The sequence below is a fragment of the Pongo pygmaeus genome, chromosome 5 (assembly GCF_028885625.2).
Source record: "Pongo pygmaeus isolate AG05252 chromosome 5, NHGRI_mPonPyg2-v2.0_pri, whole genome shotgun sequence".
Classification (NCBI taxonomy): Eukaryota; Metazoa; Chordata; class Mammalia; order Primates; family Hominidae; genus Pongo; species Pongo pygmaeus.
In genome coordinates, this window is record NC_072378.2 from 160640568 (window position 1) to 160661709 (window position 21142).

The window sequence follows — 21142 nt, forward strand, 5'->3', positions numbered from 1 at the left end:
GGATTCCCTATTTAATAAATGGTGCTGGGAAAACTGGCTAGCCATATGTAGAAATCTGAAACTGGATCCCTTCCTTACATCTGAGACAAAATTAATTCAAGATGGATTAAAGACTTAAATGTTAGACCTAAAACCATAAAAACCCTAGAAGAAAACCTAGGCAATACCATTCAGGACATAGGCATGGGCAAGGACTTCATGACTAAAACACCAAAAGCAATGGTAACAAAAGCCAGAATAAACAAATGGGATCTAATTAAACTAAAGACCTTCTGCATGGCAAAAGAAGCGTGGATGAAGCTGGAAACCATCATTCTCAGCAAACTATCATAAGGACAGAAAACCAAACACTGCATATTCTCACTTATAGGTGGGAATTGAACAATGAGATCACTTGGACACCTGGTGGGGAACATCACACACCAGGGCCTGTCAGGGGCTGGGGGGCTGGGGGAGGGATAGCATTAGGAGAGATACCTAATGTAAATGATGAGTTGATGGGTGCAGCAAACCAACATGGCACATGTATACCTATATATCAAACCTGCATGTTGTGCACATGTACCCTAGAACTTAACATATAATAAAAAAAGGTATTAAAAATAATAATAATAAAATGAATTAAGGCTAGGAGGTAGAGGAGGTGAGTGGGATTGCTGTTGGCCCTGAGTTCCTTAGCCAGGGGAGAACAGCAGACTGTGTGGAGTTTGCTCTGCTCTTCTTTCCATGGAAATGCTTTGGGGCCATTTTATACAGTCCCAATTGCTACTGTTTTTTAGTTGGGGTAAAATATAACATTAAACTGACCATTCTGACTGTCTTTGGGTTACATATATTATACACATCTCTGGTGTCCTGTATTTATCACCAGTATCCATGTCCAGGACTTTTACAGGGTCTTGCTGTGTCACCCAGGCTAGCGTGTAGTGGGTGTAATCATTGCTCACTGAATCACTGCAGCCTTGACTTCCTGGGCTCAAGTGACCCTCTCACCTCAGCCTCCTGAGTAGCTGGAACTACAGGTGGAGTTACCTGTAGTTATCAAAATGTTTTTTAAATTTTTTGTAAAGATGGGGGTCTCTCTATTTGGCCCAAGCTGGTCTTAGAACTCCTAGGTTCAAGCAGTCCTCCTGCCTCAGCTTCCTAAAGTGCTGGGATTATAGGTATGAGCCACCATACACAGCCTAGAAGTTTTTTGATGGTCTCAAATCTAATTTGGAAAGGAGAGCTTTATTTCTCATAAAGATTTGCAGCCTGCAGGGTGGCCATTTCTGACAGGCTGGGAAGTGTAGCCTCAGGCCAGAATCCAGAAATAAGCACTGGGAGGGAGGAAGACTAAGACACAAATGGATGCTGAACAGGTTAGCCAAGTATACATATTCAGCAGGTTACAGGAGCAGCTATGCATATTCACGAAGGGATGGCACGCACATGCGTGGTAGGCAACATGTGTGCAGCATGTGTCCCCACGTTCATTTTGGATTGAAGACGTAACATTTAAATATATTACAGTTGGGCCCTGTATGTCGAAAGGTGAACCAGAGGACATGAAGGCCCTCTGTGTGCAGCCTCCGTAGAAGGCCAGGACCACCTGGGAGTTGTGGTCTCTTATCAGCAGGGAATGCTGGTCGATTGTTGTGTTGTCAGAACTGCAAAAAGGGATGGACATTGTCAGGCGGTAGGTTGATACCAGCAGCAGAGTCTTTCAAAAGGGCCGGCTTCTGTTTAGCACTTAGGGAAGAAAGCCTAGCGGTTAACGAGGAAAGGGGTGTAATGCGGTATGTCTCACCTTCCACCCCGTCATGGACAGGAATGCAGTTTTTAAGTTTCTCTGGGGTCCCTTTGGCTAAGAGTGGGGTGTTTTCAGTCAGTTGTGGGGCTTAGGATTTTATTTTCATTTCTTATTACCTGTAGTTTTAGGTTTATACCAGGGTCATGTGTTTTTGAGAAATTATCAGATGGTTAGGAGAGTGGAGAGACTGGAAGCCATGTTCATTATCAACTAAATTATTAACAATCCCTTGTTAAGGGTGTGTGGCAGCTTCCTCAAGCCCCACTGAAATGAGCCAGCAGGATGCATTCTTGCCCTGCAGTGGCCCAGTGGACGCTGCGTCACTCACCTGCCTGGTCTGCTTTGTCATTGGCTAACACACTCTTTTTCCTGAGAGACACTTCCTTCAGAGTTGAAGATATTGGTGATCAGGGAATGAATGACGGGCAGGCTGAGCCTGGCCCATGCTCTCTGCGGGAGGTGTTCTGCCCGGGTTGTACACACTCTCCTTGGGTTCACCTGAGCTTGGGCCGCCCACTTCTTCTCTCAGTCTCAGGAAGGATCCAGGTTTGGTGTTCCACGGGGAGATGCCTAGGTTGCCCAGTTCAGCCTGGTGGTCTGTTTTGGGCACGTCTGTGCATTCCCTACCTGTGGACTGCCCCCTCCCTCTCTGGTTTCTTGTTGCCATTGAGACACTGGGTAGTTCCAGAAAGTTCTTGGACCCTTGGTTTTCCAGCTTTTCTGTGATACCATATTTAGTTTACAGAGTAACTTCACATTGTTGTCGTGTCTCTCAGCACTCATATAGGGCCTGCTGCACAGCAGCAGCACAGGAAATACACTCACTGAAGGAAGAAAGGGCCACTCTCCCAGGGGTTTTCAGTTACAGAACTTTCACAGGCTAAAGCTCAGTCCCTTTCACAAGCACATTGTGAAGTGGAAGGAGCAGGTGTGTTTTTATTCTACTGCTAGTGTTGCTGAGGCCTGGAGTGGGTGGGGGCTTTCAAGGGTAGAGAGCCCTTGACGGGCAAGGGTGTGGACTCAGTGTTAGTGGCTGTTGTTCCTGAACCCGTGACCCTGGGCAGGTGTCTTAACTTCCTTGTGCCTCAGTTTTCTCATTTGTAGGCTGTGTTTGTGGGTCACTGTGAGGCGCAGTTGAGAAATACTAACAAAACTCATAGTGCAGTCCTGGTGTGTGATAAACACTCCCTGATCGGCAGCTACCATTGCCTGTGTGGTGGTGGTGCTGTCACAAAGCTAATGGCTCTTTTGGGGAGCTTTTTATGGAAACATACACACCGAAGGGCACACAGATGATAACGTGACACAGCTGAGTGAGTGTCCCCAAACTACACATCAAGAAAGAACGTGCTTCCCCCTAGGAGTCCTCCTGTGCCCTCTTCCTGCCACTGCTCAGCACCCTCCTGACCTCTGACAGCGCAGGCCATTGTTGCCCAGTCCTGAGCTGTTGTCAGTGAATCCTACGTACCTTTGCCTTTGTGTATGGCTTCTTGCATTCAACTTTTTGTGTAGGGTGCTTCTCAGAACCTTGAGCTCAGACCTAGGTTTGGATCTGAATTCTGCCGTTTACTGCTGGCATGATTTCTATATTTCTGAATATCCAAGCGTAGGAGATTATTTTGCCTTCATAGGGAGAATGAGAACATTAAATTCTAATTAGGTAATGCACATTAAGTGCCTAGCTTATTGGCTGACTCATAATAAACATCTAGCAGATTTTGGCTATTTTTATGTCTCAGGCGAGTATTCTTTTGGTTAGATCAAGTTCCATGTTACTGTATTGACTTTTACCCTGGATTTGCCCATTCAGAACAGCCACCCCATCTTTTCTCTCAACTGGGAGTGTGTGGTCAGTTTCCTGTGGAACACAGAGGCTGCCTGTCCCATTCAGACAACGACGGATACAGACCAGGTACGTGTGCTTTCACCTGGCCCTCGTGCTAAGCTGCCTGCTGGACATCCTCAACTCACCCCAGTGTTCCAGCTCTGAACGACCCCAGCCCCTTCTTTCTGAATCAGTTACTGCGTTGCATTGACAGTGGGTGTCTGCAGGTCACCCTGAGTTCCTCTCCACCCCCCAGCTCCCAGCTCCTGGGATAAGAACAAGGTCCCTCAGTCTTACTCTCTGCTCACTGTAGTTTCCATTCCTTTGTTCCTTCCATGTGGCAGTGGTATCCTGGTGGGCTCTGGGACTTCTGCACCACCGGCAGATGTCTGACTAGTCGATACGTCACTCCACACCTAAACCATCTCAGTGCCTGTCCCTTAGAGGGTAGAGCCCGTATGTTTTAATGTGACCCTATCCATAGAGCACAGCCTGCAGGTGTTAATGTGATCCTGTCTATAGGGTAAGGCCTGTGTGTCTCACCTGTGCATAGGCCAGAGCCCACAGGTGTTAATGTGATCCTGTCTGTAGGGTGAGGCCTGTGTGTCTCACTGTGGCCCTGTGTGTAGGGCAAAGCCCACAGGTGTTAATATGATCCTGTCTATCACTGTGGCCCTGTGTGTAGGGCAAAGCCCACAGGTGTTAACGTGCCACTCGAGTCTCTCAGTGCCTACTGTGTCCTCTGGCTCCTCCCGCCTTCTGCCCGGGTCCATGCCCTCCCCTTGTTGAGTGCACCCTGCAGGGCATAGCAGTAAGCTGCTCAGTGACGTTCTCTCTGACCTCCCCAAGGTAGTGAGTTGTTTTCACAGCACCGTGTATATTTCTTTATGGTGGGACTTGTTTGCCTTCCCACTTCCTGTTCTAAGCTACACTGCAGACTCTGGCAGCAGAGACCAGGGCTTTTCCAAACCAACAGCCCCAGCACAGGGTCCTGGCTTTGTAACTGCTCAGTGAGGGCAGGATGCCAGGCACCCTGTTCATGGACAGTGTTTCTGGGGCTGTGGCCACTGTCCCCTTCCCTGCATTCAGTGGACAGAGGGAGGCCCAGGGCAAAGTTAAATATGGAGAGGAGAGGATATCATTTGACAGTCACCGGATCATACTTCCCATGATTATCTTAAGGGAATAATTGAGACAGAAAACAGAACATGAGATTTCTTAAGATGTTTATTTTCTTTAAGAAACTAATTTATGAGTCTTATGTTTCCTCTCCAACTTTAGGGAGTAGCAATAGTCTTCTTAGGGAAATGCAATAGCCTTAACAGCTTCCAGGTGAGTGTAATTTCTGAGTCTGGGCTCACACTTGGTATACTTCAGGGTGGTGTATTTGAAGAGGCTACATGTAGGGCTACATTTTTGATAGGGATTTTGAAAGTAAATGGAGAAACAGCTTTGTCAGGTGTATACTTGCAGGTTTCTGGAGGTGCTGTATGTATGTTATGTTCCTGTGGAATTGGTTTGAATGCGCCCCTTTTTCCCCATTTTGTTTCCTGTAGGCTTGCTCTATAAGGGATCCCAACAGTGGATTTGTGTTTAATCTTAATCTGCTAAACAGTTCGCAAGGATATGAAGTCTCTGGCATTGGGAAGATTTTTATGGTAAGAGCGATATGATGCATTTCCAGTTTGCTTTGAAACAGGGAGAGTGCATTATTGAAGTCACCTGCACGTGGTGAGTTGAGAGAATTGCCCAGGCCACTGTGGTGGCAGCTCTTACTCTGAAGGAGATGAGAAAATCCACATTTAAGGGAAAGATGAAGTAAAACCATTTACCACCATTCTGGTACAGTTCAGACGTGAAGACTGTTATTCTTCAAATAATAAGTTGTTCTCTTTAAGGAAACACTTTCTAAAGGTAGTGCTGAAGCCTGTACTCATTGTCCATTGGTCTCTCCTTACTGTATCTTCACACCAGAGAGCATAATTGACTTCATTTTTACAACTATAATATAATAATTTTTAATGGAATGATATCAAATTTAAAAAATGTAGGGTACCACTTTATATTTACTTGTAATTAACATGATTTCAATGATACATACTTTCTCATAATTGAAAATATTATAACATTATGACTTCTATGTCTTCCCTCTCTTATATATGGTACATTATTACATGCAGTAGATCTTATGCATTTATAGATACAGGGATGTATGAATTTAAATGATGTATAGATACTAAACCTTAAAGGCAGTTTGTAGATACTGCCCTTTGGACTTATGTGCTAACTGTACTAACATGCCAGAAAGTGGAAAGTTGGCAAGTTGACTAACAAATAAGAAACGTTTAACCTAGTGGGACTTGTTGTTGCTAGGGTTCTTGTCTATGGTGAGATACAAGGCATAAATTTGTTTGTATGGCTCTTACCGTCTGACCTGCAGTTTAATGTCTGCGGCACAATGCCTGTCTGTGGGACCATCCTGGGAAAACCTGCTTCTGGCTGTGAGGCAGAAACCCAAACTGAAGACATCAAGAATCTGAAGCCAGCAAGGCCAGTCGGAATTGAGAAAAGCCTCCAGCTGTCCACAGAGGGCTTCATCACTCTGACCTACAAAGGGCCTCTCTCTGCCAAAGGTGAGCTCAGAGCCATGTTGTTTTGTAGCTAAAAAGGGCCCTGGTGGCTCTGTGGCTGGCCACGCACCTTCCTGAGTGTAGGATGTGCACACTCCCCCGCCACCATGGGCTGTGCTGTCCACCTTGCTGCAAGAGCCACCACGGTGGTCTTCCTGCGTTTGACCTCACAGAATACAGGGGTCCTGTTATCCGCGGGTTCACTTTCTGTGGTATCACATGGTCCGAAAATAATAGGGTATTTTGTGAGAAAGAATGAGAGAAACCACATTCATGTAGCTGTCATTACAGATATTGTTACAGTTGTTCTGTTTTATTGTTAATCTCTTGCTGTGCCTAGCTTACAAATTGAACTTCATCCTCTGTATGTGTGTATAGGAAACAGCATAGTATATATAGGGTTCTCAATTTCAGGCATTCACTGTGGGTCTCGGAACATATCCCCCCGCAGATAAGGGGGGCTGCTGTAGCCTGTATTCAACACAGCAGTCAGAGTGATGTTTCTGAAACATCACATCATATCACTTCCCAGCTCAGAGCCCTCGGAGGCTCTGCACTGTACCTAGAGTAGAAGCCAGTGTCCACAGTACGGCCATGGGACGCCGGTGGGGGCTCTCTGAGATGATCACCTCCTGCTCTTCCCACTCGGCCTGTCCACAGTACGGCCATGGGACACCCGTGGGGGCTCTCTGAGATGATCACCCTCTGCTCTTCCTGCTCGGCCTGTCCACAGTACGGCCATGGGACACCTGTGGGGGCTCTCTGAGATGATTACACCCTGCTCTTCCCGCTCGGCCTGCTGGCCTCCCTGTTTCTGATATAAACAAAGCCCCCACCCTCCCCTCTTGAATCTTTGTACTTGCTGCTCGCTCTGCAACCAGCACAGCTGCGGGCAGGGGTTTTCGTCTGCTTCATTCATTCCTATACGTGGTAGGAACTTAGTATTTGTTCAGTAAGCCAACAAATTAGAGTTACATTGTCTTCTAATGCTTGGATTGGTAAACTCATGTGGGATTTAAATATTTTCTGGAAGAGTAGGAATGCCAGGATGTTAGGCTCATGGTAGAAACCTGTCATAACACAGGCCACCGTTGCAGTGTGTAAAGCTATCATCACACAGGCCACCGTTGCAGTGTGTAAAGCTATCATCACACAGGCCACCGTTGCAGTGTGTAAAGCTATCATCACACAGGCCACCGTTGCAGTGTGTAAAGCTGTCATCACACAGGCCACCGTTGCAGTGTGTAAAGCTGTCATCACACAGGCCACCGTTGCAGTGTGTAAAGCTGTCATCACACAGGCCACCGTTGCAGTGTGTAAAGCTGTCATCACACAGGCCACCGTTGCAGTGTGTAAAGCTGTCATCACACAGGCCACCGTTGCAGTGTGTAAAGCTGTCATCACACAGGCCACCGTTGCAGTGTGTAAAGCTGTCATCACACAGGCCACCGTTGCAGTGTGTAAAGCTGTCATCACACAGGCCACCGTTGCAGTGTGTAAAGCTGTCATCACACAGGCCACCGTTGCAGTGTGTAAAGCTGTCATCACACAGGCCACCGTTGCAGTGTGTAAAGCTGTCATCACACAGGCCACCGTTGCAGTGTGTAAAGCTGTCATCACACAGGCCACCGTTGCAGTGTGTAAAGCTGTCATCACACAGGCCACCGTTGCAGTGTGTAAAGCTGTCATCACACAGGCCACCGTTGCAGTGTGTAAAGCTGTCATCACACAGGCCACCGTTGCAGTGTGTAAAGCTGTCATCACACAGGCCACCGTTGCAGTGAGTAAAGCTGTCATCACACAGGCCACCGTTGCAGTGTGTAAAGCTGTCATCACACAGGCCACCGTTGCAGTGTGTAAAGCTGTCATCACACAGGCCACCGTTGCAGTGTGTAAAGCTGTCATCACACAGGCCACCGTTGCAGTGTGTAAAGCTGTCATCACACAGGCCACTGTTGCAGTGAGTGTGTAAACCTGTCATAATATAGGCCACCGTTGCAGCAAGTGTGACCACTTTGTTCATGTCGAGTCCCTCGATACACACTTGGTGCCCCAGTGTCATTGTTTCCACGAACGGCTGTGAAGCTTGTTGCCAGTGGTGGCCTTGTCCTGTTGCTGCACTGTGCTTGTGGGCTGCGCCATGAATACTGTTCTGTCTCTTAAAATCTGGGCCTTCTTGCTTTACAGGTACCGCTGATGCTTTTATCATCCGCTTTGTTTGCAATGATAGTGTTTACTCAGGGCCCCCTAAATTCCTCCATCAAGACATCGACTCTGGGCAAGGGATCCGAAACACTTACTTTGAGTTTGAAACTGCGTTGGCCTGTGTTCCTTCTCCAGTGGACTGCCAAGTCACCGGTAAGGCCATGTGGCTTAAGACCTGAGAGGCCAGTCAAGAGTCAGTGTGTGTGTGAGTGGATATGAAGGTGTGTTTCTGTGTGTGTGTATATTTGTGTGTGTGTGGTGTGTATGCTTGGTTTTGCAGGCTGCGTGACATTTCTGTTATATATTTTCTTTGAATGATGCCTAGAGTTGTAATGTTTTTCTTGAAGAGAATCTGACTGTATAGTTAATGGTTTTAAGCTATCTTTTGGGATCAGATGCATCTTAAGAACAGAGAAGAAAATGCAGAGGAAACACATTTCACATGTACTGTCAGAGCTTCTTATTTGAGGGTGAAAAAAAAAAAGAAAAAGATGTTAAACTCCCTAAGCTGTGCCCTGGAAGCTGACAGTGTATACAGGAGACCTTGACCTCTGGGATTGACCCTGTCCCCTCTGCAGCAGTGGTACTTCCTTGTCAAGGGCAGTGGGGGTTTGGCTTTTTTCTTTAAAGAGTCTTTAGGGTCTCACTGTGTTGCCCAGGCTGGCCTTGAACTCCTGGTCCTAAGTGATCCTCCTGCCTCAGCCTCCGAAGTAGCTGACTACAGGCGCATGCCACCAGGCCCAGCTGTGAAGGGCAGTTTTGAGGGACAGAGTGGGTGTGTTTTGTAGGCAAAGCCTCTCAGCCTCCTGTGGATTTCCTTATCCTCACAGTTAGGAATGCCAGGTTCACGCCTCCTCAGGGCTTATTTAGGGTGAAAGGCAGTTCTTGAGTGCTCACAAGGAGGCAGAGTTCTCCAGCATGGTTTTTTGTTGTGTTTCAGACCTGGCTGGAAATGAGTACGACCTGACTGGCCTAAGCACAGTCAGGAAACCTTGGACGGCTGTTGACACTTCTGTCGATGGGAGAAAGAGGACTTTCTATTTGAGCGTTTGCAATCCTCTCCCTTACATTCCTGCATGCCATGGTGAGTTCTGCTTGGTCTCTTGATTGGCGTCTGTTCATTTTATTAGAGCATTTGACTCAAGGTCATCGCCTTCCTCACGCCCAAACCACTTATTCTGTTCCTCCAGGCAGCGCAGTGGGGTCTTGCTTAGTGTCAGAAGACAATACCTTGAATCTGGGTGTGGTGCAGATGAGTCCCCAAGCCGCGGCAAATGGATCTTTGAGCATCATGTATGTCAACGGTGACCAGTGTGGGAACCAGCGCTTCTCCACCAGGATCACGTTTGAATGTGCTCAGATATCGGTGTGTGTTCAGACCAGCAATGAGATATTGTCCCTGGGTGACTCCATTTCCCATTTCCCTTGAACCTCTGAATCTTCTATCTTGTTTAAAACTTGCCTGTGTTTTCGAGGAGTTTTAGCCATTGCTAGGGTTTGACGAGAATGCACTCATTTCTTCAGGTCTTAAATGTTTAATAAATGCTATGTAGTTTGCACATGGAGGTCAAAGATTGGGTACTAACTGTGGCTATCATTTATTTAATTTTTTTTTTTTTTTTTTTTGAGATGGAGTCTTACTCTGTCACCCAGGCTGGAGTGCAGTGGTGCAGTCTTGGCTCACTGCAGCCTCCACCCCCCAGGTTCAAGTGATTCTCCTGCCTCAGCCTCCTGAGTAGCTGGGATTACAGGCACCTGCCACCACGCCCAGCTAACTTTTGTATTTTTATTAGAGACAGGGTTTCACCATCTTGGCCAGGCTGATCTTGAACTCCTGAACTTGTGATCCACTTGCCTCGGCCTCCCAAAGTGCTGAGATTACAGGTGTGAGGCACCATACCTGGCCCCATTTGATTAATTTTTAAAATAAACAGGAAACAAATCAGGCTGCTGATCTATATTACAGGGCTCACCAGCATTTCAGCTTCAGGATGGTTGTGAGTACGTGTTTATCTGGAGAACTGTGGAAGCCTGTCCCATTGTCAGAGTGGAAGGTAGGACTGGGTCTGTCCCTACGAGTCATTTTAAATGTATAGAGTAGTAGACGTTCTGAACGATGGCTTAGATATGAGACCGTGTGATAACAGCCATAGCTGGGGTCATGAGACACACGCTGGGGGGTGGATAATTTCTTTTTTGAGCTTTTTTTTTTTTTACTGATGCATATTGCTAATTTCACGAGTGACATTTTCCTTGTGTGCCTGGATTGATGGGATTTTGACGTTTGACGCTTGAAGACACTAATGTGGGGTTTGGTTTTGTGTTGTTTGATGAAGCAAGTCTTTATTCGAGGACCTAGACTTTCCTAGAAAGCTGTTTGCCAGGCGAGTTGTATTATGTATAAACAAAATCATGTGGAAATGGCTTTTAATGCCCATTTATAGCTGGTATTTACCTAACCAAAAATTGTAAAAGTTTTTTTTTTGAGAACGAGTTTTGCTCTGTTGCCAGGCTGGAGTGTAATGGCGCCATCTCGGCTCACTGCAACCTCTGCCTCTTGGGTTCAAGTGATTCTCCTGCCTCAGCCTCCTGAGTAGCTGGGACTACAGGGTGCCTGCCACCATGCCCAGCTAATTTTTGTGTTTTTAGTAGAGATGGGGTTTCACCATGTTGGCCAGGATGGTCTAGATCTCTTGACCTAGTAATCCACCCGCCTTGGCCTCCCAAAGTGCTGGGATTACAGGCGTGAGCCACTGCGCCCGGCCATTTGCTGTAAAGCTTTTTGCTTGAAAATGTGAATGCGTGTGTGGTTGCAGTTGCCCTTCACTTCTTCCATGTTCTTGAAGGAGACAACTGTGAGGTGAAAGACCCAAGGCATGGCAACTTGTATGACCTGAAGCCCCTGGGCCTCAACGACACCATCGTGAGCACTGGCGAATACACTTATTACTTCCGGGTCTGTGGGAAGCTTTCCTCAGATGTCTGCCCCACAAGTGATAAGTCCAAGGTGGTCTCCTCATGTCAGGAAAAGCGGGAACCGCAGGGATTTCACAAAGTGGCAGGTACCATTGTTTGTCGTTTTCCTTTTGTTGCAAAGGAATGGAATTAAAATATTAAAATATTTTGCTAAAGATGAATTTTCCCTTGAGTCAGAAACATGAGTGTTCTACTGTAAAAAAAAAAAAAAAAAGCATATTAATGATATTTTGGATTTTGCTTGATTTTCTTAATCAGAGTATACATACTGAAGGATGTTGGTAGAGCATGTCCATTTTATTCTTAGTTAGCCATGCCAGTTACTGACTCTAAGGTCATATTTCTCTTCTTTATTACAACATTGGGACACAGTGAGCTAGCCAGTGTTGGATGTTCTGAGGTAGTACTTGATAGCATTGAGTCACAGGGAATGCATTTAGTATGAGGTTTGGCTATAGAAATTACAGGGCAGGCTGTTGGTCATTCATGCTGTTTCAGCAGTTGGGTAAGATTTAAATACATTTAGGAACTTGTAAAAATGAAGTCAAAGTAGCTGGTGGTGAGTACGTGGACAGCCCTCAGGCACAGTGGAGAAAGTGACATTCCCTTAGGTGATGAGGCTAAGGAATGCCTCATGTCATCATACACGGGTCAGTCTGTGACGTTGCAGCAGCCTTGGACAAGGGGAAGCCTGATTTTATTCCCAAAGTGTAATGTGACAGGAGTGCATGGTATGGTGCCGGGAGGCCAGGGATACTTTGTCCGACACTCTTCAGGGTGTGTGGTGTCACATGTCTTAGGCTAAGTTTGACAGCCTAGGAACCTGAACCAAACCTTGTTTAACGTTCTCCTTCTTTACAGGTCTCCTGACTCAGAAGCTAACTTATGAAAATGGCTTGTTAAAAATGAACTTCACGGGGGGGGACACTTGCCATAAGGTTTATCAGCGCTCCACAGCCATCTTCTTCTACTGTGACCGCAGCACCCAGCAGGTGAGCATGTACCGATGGCCCTCAGCGGGGTCTTCTCCCCACGCTCAGGCTGCTGGGATCGTATTAGAATCTGTCCTCAGATCTCATCAAATCTCCTGGTTAACTGAGTTTAAAATAACCATTTACATAAAATATGTTGAAACTTTCATCAGTTAGTATTGATTTTCATGAACGTAACCATTCTTTACTATTTTCATTCTTAAAACTCAAAGCATAAACTAAAGTTTTGCATTCTCACTTTTATATATGTGCGTCTTAATTTTTTTAGCCAGTATTTCTAAAGGAGACTTCAGATTGTTCCTACTTGTTTGAGTGGCGAACACAGTATGCCTGCCCACCTTTCGATCTGACTGAATGTTCATTCAAGTAAGTCAATGGATGTGTTGTCTCTTTTGGACAGACTAACTTGGTATGATTTTGCTTTAATAATTAGTGGTCTTGGGTACAGGGGATTAGATTAGTCAGTTAATTTACCTAGGACTCGGTTTGCTCATATTAAAATGAGGAGTCGGGCTAGGTTAACTCTCAGCTCCGTCACCACCTTGAGCTGCTGTGGTGACTGCATGGGGAAGGGATTGGAGCTGAAGCAGAGAGTGGACACCTGGCACTCTTGCGTGATCCACATGTCAGTGAGCAGAGCGGGCCAGGAGTGGTGTGGTGACCCCTGCGATGAAGGGAGGTCTTCGTTGCATGTGATCGTCCACAGAGCTGCTCTCAACAGCTTTGCCAGATCGCCCTCTGGACACCTGGGGTCCCATCCTTAGAGATTTTGGTTTTGTGGGTCTGCAGTTCTGTTTTTTGGAGGGATGCCCTGGCAGTTCTGCTATGTGAAACACACAGTATGAGCCACTTGATCACTGTTGACTTTCCTGGGGGAAAGTGCAGGCGATTCTGTTTCCTTCCAGCCTTTGTCCTGTTGTGTCATCTCTTATTTACGTAGGTGAAATCATCATTTAAGTTTTAGGAACATATGTAAATGCAAGCATTTAGTAATTTATGTTCAGTGACTTTAAATCATAATTTTAGCAACCTTACCTTTTCCAGTTAACATTTTGTAAATATTTTCATGTGAAACAAATTTGTTTCTCATTTCTACTGGATGGGAAATGTCCTCAGTAGGTATCACCGGTTCACTTAGCAGTTCTCTTTCTGCCATTTGAGGCTGCCTTCAGTTTTCTGATATTTATATACGAGGAATAAAATTTTGATTTTCTTTGCACATAAAGCTTTTTTCCTGAAGATATGTGTATATATATATGTGTATTTTTTTTTGAGATGGAATCTCGCTCTGTCGCCCAGGTTAGAGTGTAGTGGCGTGATCTTGGCTCACTGCAACCTCCTCCTCCCTGATTCAAGCAATTCTCCTGTCTCAGCATCCCTAGTAGTTGGGATTACAGACACCACCATGCCTGGCTAATTTTTGTGGTGTGTTTTTTTTTTTTTTTTTTTTTTTTTTAATGAGACAGAGTCTTGCACTGTCACCCGGGCTGGAGTGCAGTGGCGCGATCTTGACTCACTGCAACCTCTGCCTCCCGGGTTCAAGTGATTCTCCTGCCTCAGCCTCCCAAGTAGCTGGGATTACAGGTGCCCGCCACCACACCCGGCTAATTTTTTTGTATTTTTAGTAGAGATGGGGTTCCACTATGTTGGCCAGGCTGGTCTCGAACTCCTGACCTCATGATCCGCCCGCCTTGGTCTCCCAAAGTGCTGGGATTACAGGTGTGAGCCACCGTGCCAGCCTATTTTTTGTATTTTTAGTAGAGACAGGGTTTCAGCATGTTGGCCAGGCTGGTCTTGAACTCCTGACCGCAGGTCATCCTCCGTCTGCCTTGGCCCCCCAAAGTGCTGGGATTATAGGTATGAGCCACTGCGCCCGGCCTTCCTAAAGATATTTTTGTGCTAAGTTTTTAAAAGTAGAATTAAATCAGAGGAGAATTTTATAATCTCTTATAATAAAAGTTAATATATGTCTATTGTAATTGGGAGTCCAAAAATATTAATAGATGAAATTACCCACCCTCACCTCTCCCTCCCCTACCCCTAGCTTCACTCCACTTTTTACCATTTCTTCTTGTGGTTCTTTTTGGAACCTTCTATAACTCTAAACCTCTGTTTGTCAGCTTCTAATGGTGTCTGTTGACTCTCTTTTAAAAGATGAAAGCTGTCCTCACCCGTGCTGTTCTCCTCTCCTCTTTCCTCTGCCTTGGCTTTGTTAGTTCTATTTTTATTTCTTCTATTGACTACTTTTAGAGCATTTGGTGATATTCGCTAAGCTCCGTTCTTGTCCCATCACCTTCAGGCAGCTTTCCCTTCCTGCCACCTGCCCCTGGTTTGGGCACTCCTCCTCTCGTGCGTGCAGTACTGCAGGTGTCACTCCGAGGTCTCCCTGCCATGTCCCTTGTCACACGTTTGGTTAGTCCCACACAGTAATTAGAATGATCCTCTTGAGATATAAGTCCCACCATGTCGCTGTTGCTGAAACCTTCAGTGCAGTGAGCGCCCATCTCATTGGGACCCACAGGCTGAAGTTCTTCCTCTGACGGACATGACCCCTGTGTTATGTCTAACCTCACTTTCACTCTGTTCCAGCCACACGGGGCTTCTGCCTTTCTCAGGTCGTGTCGGGCTTATGTGCCTCGGGCCCTTTGCTCGTGCTGTTCTCTGCCTGGGATGCTCTTTGCTGGGTGCCAGGATGGTCAGTGATTCCGTTTCTCTCAGAGTCTATTCACAGGTCCCTTTCTCGGTCACGCCTTCTCTGGCTCCACTGTCTAAAATTTCAACAGCTGCTTTCCTCTGCCCCCCAAAACTTCATATCCCCCTTATCTGCCTTTTTTTCTTCAGCTCTTACTTCCATCAAATACAGTATGTATTTTTAAAAGTCTGTCTTGTTCACGGTCATTTTCTTCCACAGGTAATTTTGGTAAACTTTGTAAGATTGATGATGTTTATCTATTTTGTTTAATACAGTACCCCCAGTTTAGCACACAGCTTTTGAATGAATGACCAGTTTTTATTCCCCTCTGAAGCGCTAAGAGCTGCCGCCGAGGTGGCATCTGTAGCTGCTCCTGTCCCTGCTCCGTGGTGGCAGAGTGTGTGTCTCACTCACTGTTAATATTGCTCCTGGCATGGGGTTGGTTCCCAGTTACTGTCTGTATTTGGGATTTGTGTAGTTAGTGAACCTTTAGCCTGTGCAGAAAGGTCAGCAAGCCCATTTTAATTTCAGTAACTGCTGGTGGCCTTGGTTTTAAACAACAGGTGGCATGTGGCTGCCCCGGGCATGGCCCCTGCTGTGTGTGCTCCTAGCATCTTGGCTGCGCACCTTTGTCACCAGCGAGTTCCACTTCTCAGTGGCCTGAGCACAGACGGCACGCACTTTGCAGACTCGAGTTTTTCTGTTAAAATTTAAATTTTTTTTTAAGTGAGCCTAATAGTTTCCTGAACTGTTATGTTCAGGAAAGTTATGTTGTTGCTGATTCTGATGGTGTGTGTGTGTGTGTGTGTCTGTGTGTGTGTGTGTGTGTGTGTGTGTGTCACAGAGAGAAGTCGAGTCTAAAGTTCTGTCAGGCTTAGACTATGCCTGAATACTTGAACGTTTCTAGACAGAGTGCCCAATGTTTAAAGAGAATACAACCAAGCCTAACTAACTGCGGGTTTTCTTCTTTTCAGAGATGGGGCTGGCAACTCCTTCGACCTCTCATCCCTGTCAAGGTACAGTGACAACTGGGAAGCCATCACCGGGACAGGGGACCCGGAGCACTACCTCATCAATGTCTGCAAGTCTCTGGCCCCGCAGGCCGGCACTGGTGAGAGAGGGCCTCCTCGTGGGATGGTGATTGTAGTGAGTGTATCACAGGCTGGCACTGGTGAGAGAGGGCCTCCTCGTGGGGTGGTGGTTGTAGTGAGCGTATCGAAGGCTGGCACTGGTGAGAGAGGGCCTCCTCGTGGGGTGGTGGTTGTAGTGAGCGTATCACAGGCTGGCACTGGTGAGAGAGGGCCTCCTCGTGGGGTGGTGGTTGTAGTGAGCGTATCGAAGGCTGGCACTGGTGAGAGAGGGCCTCCTCGTGGGGTGGTGGTTGTAGTGAGCGTATCACAGGCTGGCACTGGTGAGAGAGGGCCTCCTCGTGGGGTGGTGGTTGTAGTGAGCGTATCGAAGGCTGGCACTGGTGAGAGAGGGCCTCCTCGTGGGGTGGTGGTTGTAGTGAGCGTATCGAAGGCTGGCACTGGTGAGAGACGGCCTCCTCGTGGGGTGGTGGTTGTAGTGAGCGTATCGAAGGCTGGCACTGGTGAGAGAGGGCCTCCTCGTGGGGTGGTGGTTGTAGTGAGCGTATCGAAGGCTGGCACTGGTGAGAGAGGGCCTCCTCGTGGGGTGGTGGTTGTAGTGAGCGTATCGAAGGCTGGCACTGGTGAGAGAGGGCCTCCTCGTGGGGTGGTGGTTGTAGTGAGCGTATCGAAGGCTGGCACTGGTGAGAGAGGGCCTCCTCGTGGGGTGGTGGTTGTAGTGAGCGTATCGAAGGCTGGCACTGGTGAGAGAGGGCCTCCTCGTGGGGTGGTGGTTGTAGTGAGCGTATCGAAGGCTGGCACTGGTGAGAGAGGGCCTCCTCGTGGGGTGGTGGTTGTAGTGAGCGTATCGAAGGCTGGCACTGGTGAGAGAGGGCCTCCTCGTGGGGTGGTGGTTGTAGTGAGCGTATCGAAGGCTGGCACTGGTGAGAGAGGGCCTCCTCGTGGGGTGGTGGTTGTAGTGAGCGTATCGAAGGCTGGCACTGGTGAGAGAGGGCCTCCTCGTGGGATGGTGTTTGCAGTGAGTGTATTGAAGGCTGGCACTGGTGAGAGAGGGCCTCTTCATGGGGTGGTGGCTTGTCATGAGTTTATCGGGGAAGATCAAGTAGGATGGGGATTCTTTGGAGGTGCTTTACTCTCTGCAGCATGGACGTGGTTTGGCCGAGAAGCAGCAGGACGAAGAATGATTTAAGGGTGTTAACAATTGATCCCTAGTATGGCCCAGGATAAATCAGTGCTGAGGACTGCTGGGAACATGATAACCCTTTCTGAACATGAGGAGATTGAAGTATAATAGATAGAAATAATAACCATGGTGAGGAATCCTTCTTAGCAGGTAGAAGATGGGGGGTGTGACGTGGAGGTCCTGGTGTGTGCCTGCGTATGTTGAGAGTTGTATGTTCGGTCCTTTTGTGATGCGGGGACAGCTCACTCAAACCTGCAGTGCTTGGCTGAGACTGGATGTCAGCTGTACATGGAAAACCAAGGGCACCTCCAGGGATCTTGGTACCACTCATGGCCCCTTGGAACCCTGAAGATGAAACTCATCCCATGTTCGTGGCGTTTCATACAGCCCCACCTGCATCTTGGGTGGCTCACCTCAAAGGCGGTGTGGTTATTTTTAGCTGCAGAGGGTGGTTCCATCCTCTGTGTGGTTTGAGGCTGTGGTTCCACTTCCCCTTGCTGCGTTGTGCTGTGCAGACTTTGACAGTGGCTGTACCCCTGTGGCATGGGACTAGTTCTTCACCCAGGGCACATGGCACAGGCATTTTAGGGACTGGGAAACAGGCAGAATTCTTGGTAGCTTCTTGAATAAAGAAGGTGCATGGATGTAGGCCATTTAAAATGTTCCTCTGTCTTAATTTGGGAATATAAGCTTCATCCTATATGGGGTTCAGAAAGAATTTCGGCTGCTACAGCCTAGCTATCCCTCTACACTCACGCCCGCCTGCCCCAGTCCATCTGTGACAAAACAGCATGTAAGTGAGTGAGAACTAACGTGATGTCATTGTCATCTGACTTATGTGAAAGAAATAGCAGGTATTTTGAAGTGACTCTTAGAAAGCGTATGAAGTTCTGCAGCATGTGTGACATTTATTGCCTGATGAAGTTCTGTTCTAGCCTGGGGAGTCACTAAAGGCAACTCTTTCTTGTGTCTGGTGCTGCAGAGCCATGCCCTCCAGAAGCAGCCGCATGTCTGCTGGGTGGCTCCAAGCCCGTGAACCTCGGCAGGGTAAGGGACGGACCTCAGTGGAGAGATGGCATAATTGTCCTGAAATACGTCGATGGCGACTTATGTCCAGATGGGATTCGGAAAAAGTCAACCACCATCCGATTCACCTGCAGCGAGAGCCAAGTGGTAAGGGACTGTTCCTGCGCCTTCTGCTGTTGCAGCTTTGGGAACTGGGCCCACATGCAGGGCGGTGAGCCCCACGTCCTCATCTGCCTTGGGACGTGAGTTCTAGAGCCTGGGATGATGCGCCCTTACCAGAGGTTGGGGGAACAGCGTCGCCGCGGCCTGCAATGTGGGGAGCCGTCATGCTGTCTGGCTCCTTAGAAGCTTGCCTGGCAGTTCCCGACTCAGAATTGGTTCTCTTCAGAGTTTGACTCAGACCCCTAAAGGCTGTGGAGGAGATTGTTGCTTGACTGCATGCCCTTTGTCTTCACGGCGGCAGCTTGGGAAGCACGAGAAGGTTGTCTGGGCCCGGGTCACAGGTAGCGCTGCCGCTTCCCAGCCACGTAACTTGGTTAATTACTCAGGTAGTCTGCCCTGCTCAGCCGTTCATAACATGAGGTATACTTGGCCTGCCCATTGCGGGGTTTCGAGAGGAGGTAGGAAGTGCCAGGTGTCATTTCTGACACACGGGAGGTGCACAGTCAGTGAGCATGAGTGCCTGTGATCAGTTCTTCCCTTACTTGTTTGGCATGCACGTAAGCAGGTGTCAACTGCATGCAGGTTTTTCTGTGTGTGAGATTGTGGTGAGTCCCAGTGCTAGTGTGCATGACGAGCTCGGTGGCTGAGTTGGGCATTAACTCGGGCAGGACCAGCTCGCTGGGTGTCAGGGTGGCTCGCCCCATGCTCTCCAGCAGTGGGCAGCAGTGGTAGGGGAGCTTGGGATGGGGGGGCTCCAGGAGCTTCAGGCCTGCCCTCCTGCCTGGAGCGGCAGGGAAGTTTCCTCCTGAGAAGATTGTGCAGAGGCTTAGCCCAGACTCATGAGCTGCTGGGGCCGCTGAGCATTCTCCTCTCTGATCTGAGAGGCTCATGGCCGAGGACAAAAGGGCTGCCCCACATGGCGGGGGGCAAAGGTGAGAGGGTGTGTGGGGCCCCTGTGCCCAGGGCCCAGAAGGCTGGGAGGGAAGGGTGAGGAGTGTGTGGGGGCCTCAGTGCCCAGGAACCAGGAGGCTGGGAGGGAGGGGTGAGGGGTGTGTGGAGGCCCTGTGCCCAGCACCCAGGAGGCTGGGAGGGAAGGATGAGGGTGGTGTTTGGGGGCCCCTGTGCCTAGGACCCAGGAGGCTGGAGGGAAGGGTGAAGGGTGTGTGGAGGCCCCTGTGCCCAGGGCCTGGGAGGCTGGGAGGGAAGTGTTGAGGGGTGTGTGGAGGCCCCTGTGCCTAGGGCCCGGGAGGCTGGGAGGGAAGGGTTGGGGGGTGTGTGGAGGCCACTGTGCCCAGGGCCCGGAAGGCTGGGAGGGAAGGGTCGGGGGTGTGTGGAGGCCCCTGTGCCCAGGGCCCGGGAGGCTGGACTGCAGCGTGGCTTATCAGGGTGCCCAGCAGGAATCATGGGGTTTACCTGGGAAGGAAGGTGCTGCTGAACTCATCATGCTAACTCTGCAGTGGACATGAAGCGTTTTGAGATGAGCAGAGTAAGCCTTGGCTGGTGCCGGTGGGAGGATGCATGGAATCGGCTAGTTCTCTTGGTGGATTTTTTTGTTTTGACTGTGATAATGGATTTTACCTCATTTGGTTTTTAGAATTTTATCAGTGATTTACACATTTGTGTCTCCCGGTAGCCCTTCCAGCATCCTTTGCACGCCTCTGCCCAACCCTTATCCTGTTCCTCAGCCTGGGGTAACTTCCTGGTCCCCTAAGTGTGTTGCTGCCTATGGGTGTTTCACTTACCTGCAGGAGAATCCCATGGTGGCAGCTCAGGACACATTCTGACCCTTTGCTTTTCCTAATCTGCGCCTCATCCCACAGGCACATGGAGACAGAAATGTCACATGCTGTGGAGTTTTTCAGAGAAGCTTCCACTTGTAAGTTGAAATCATGATAGACATGGAATTTTTGCGTGATCCCTTCAGGACCTGTCTGTGCTTTGTTGTAGAACTCCAGGCCCATGTTCATCAGCGCCGTGGAGGACTGTGAGTACACCTTCGCCTGGCCCACGGCCACGGCCTGTCCCATGAGGAGCAACGAACATGATGACTGCCAGGTCACCAACCCAAGCACAGGTGAGAGGTGGTACCAGTCGCTAACCCCAGCGCAGGTGAGAGACGGTGCCCCCACCAAACCCAGCTCATCAGGGGAGAGACCCAAGGAGAAGCTATGGGCAGCAGGCGCCTTGGGCAGAGGTGTCATGGTGTGTGGGTGTGTTTGGCTTTTCTCTGGATGGGCTGCTGTGTGTTCTCCTGGCTCTCCCTCAGTGGAGGAGAGAATGCTCCCTCAGAGAATCCATCCTTCCTGTCACTCTCCTGGTGTGAGGTGCTCCTGGCTGGGGTTACTGACAGTGTCAGCCCAGCAGCTCTAGGGCAGGTTAGAGCTAGCCCCTGGCTGTCTTTCAGCATCAGTGTAGTGGATTGCCGGGAGTCTCTCACCTGCCCTTGTGCTGGGCACCCAGAAAGGCACAGGCACAGTCCATTGGCAGTGAGAGGTGCGCTGGGCAGGCTCTCCCCATGCCCACGAGAATCTTAGTGGCTGCTGTGGTATGGCCTAGCAGAGGGTGCTGTGA

At 48.7% G+C, this 21142-nt stretch overlaps 1 protein-coding gene across 1 annotated transcript in view; it reads left to right on the top strand.

Moving 5' to 3' along the window:
- Positions 1-21142, top strand: part of IGF2R (insulin like growth factor 2 receptor) — a 138242-nt gene that overhangs the window by 84188 nt on the left and 32912 nt on the right. Inside the window, exons 20-32 of the mRNA XM_054490429.2 lie at positions 3603-3704; positions 5174-5275; positions 6058-6250; positions 8435-8605; positions 9393-9536; positions 9643-9818; positions 10419-10506; positions 11299-11514; positions 12290-12420; positions 12689-12786; positions 16087-16223; positions 18366-18556; positions 20519-20645. Coding sequence (XP_054346404.2) covers positions 3603-3704; positions 5174-5275; positions 6058-6250; positions 8435-8605; positions 9393-9536; positions 9643-9818; positions 10419-10506; positions 11299-11514; positions 12290-12420; positions 12689-12786; positions 16087-16223; positions 18366-18556; positions 20519-20645 — 1876 coding nt within the window. The remainder of the gene's footprint in view (positions 1-3602; positions 3705-5173; positions 5276-6057; positions 6251-8434; positions 8606-9392; positions 9537-9642; positions 9819-10418; positions 10507-11298; positions 11515-12289; positions 12421-12688; positions 12787-16086; positions 16224-18365; positions 18557-20518; positions 20646-21142) is intronic.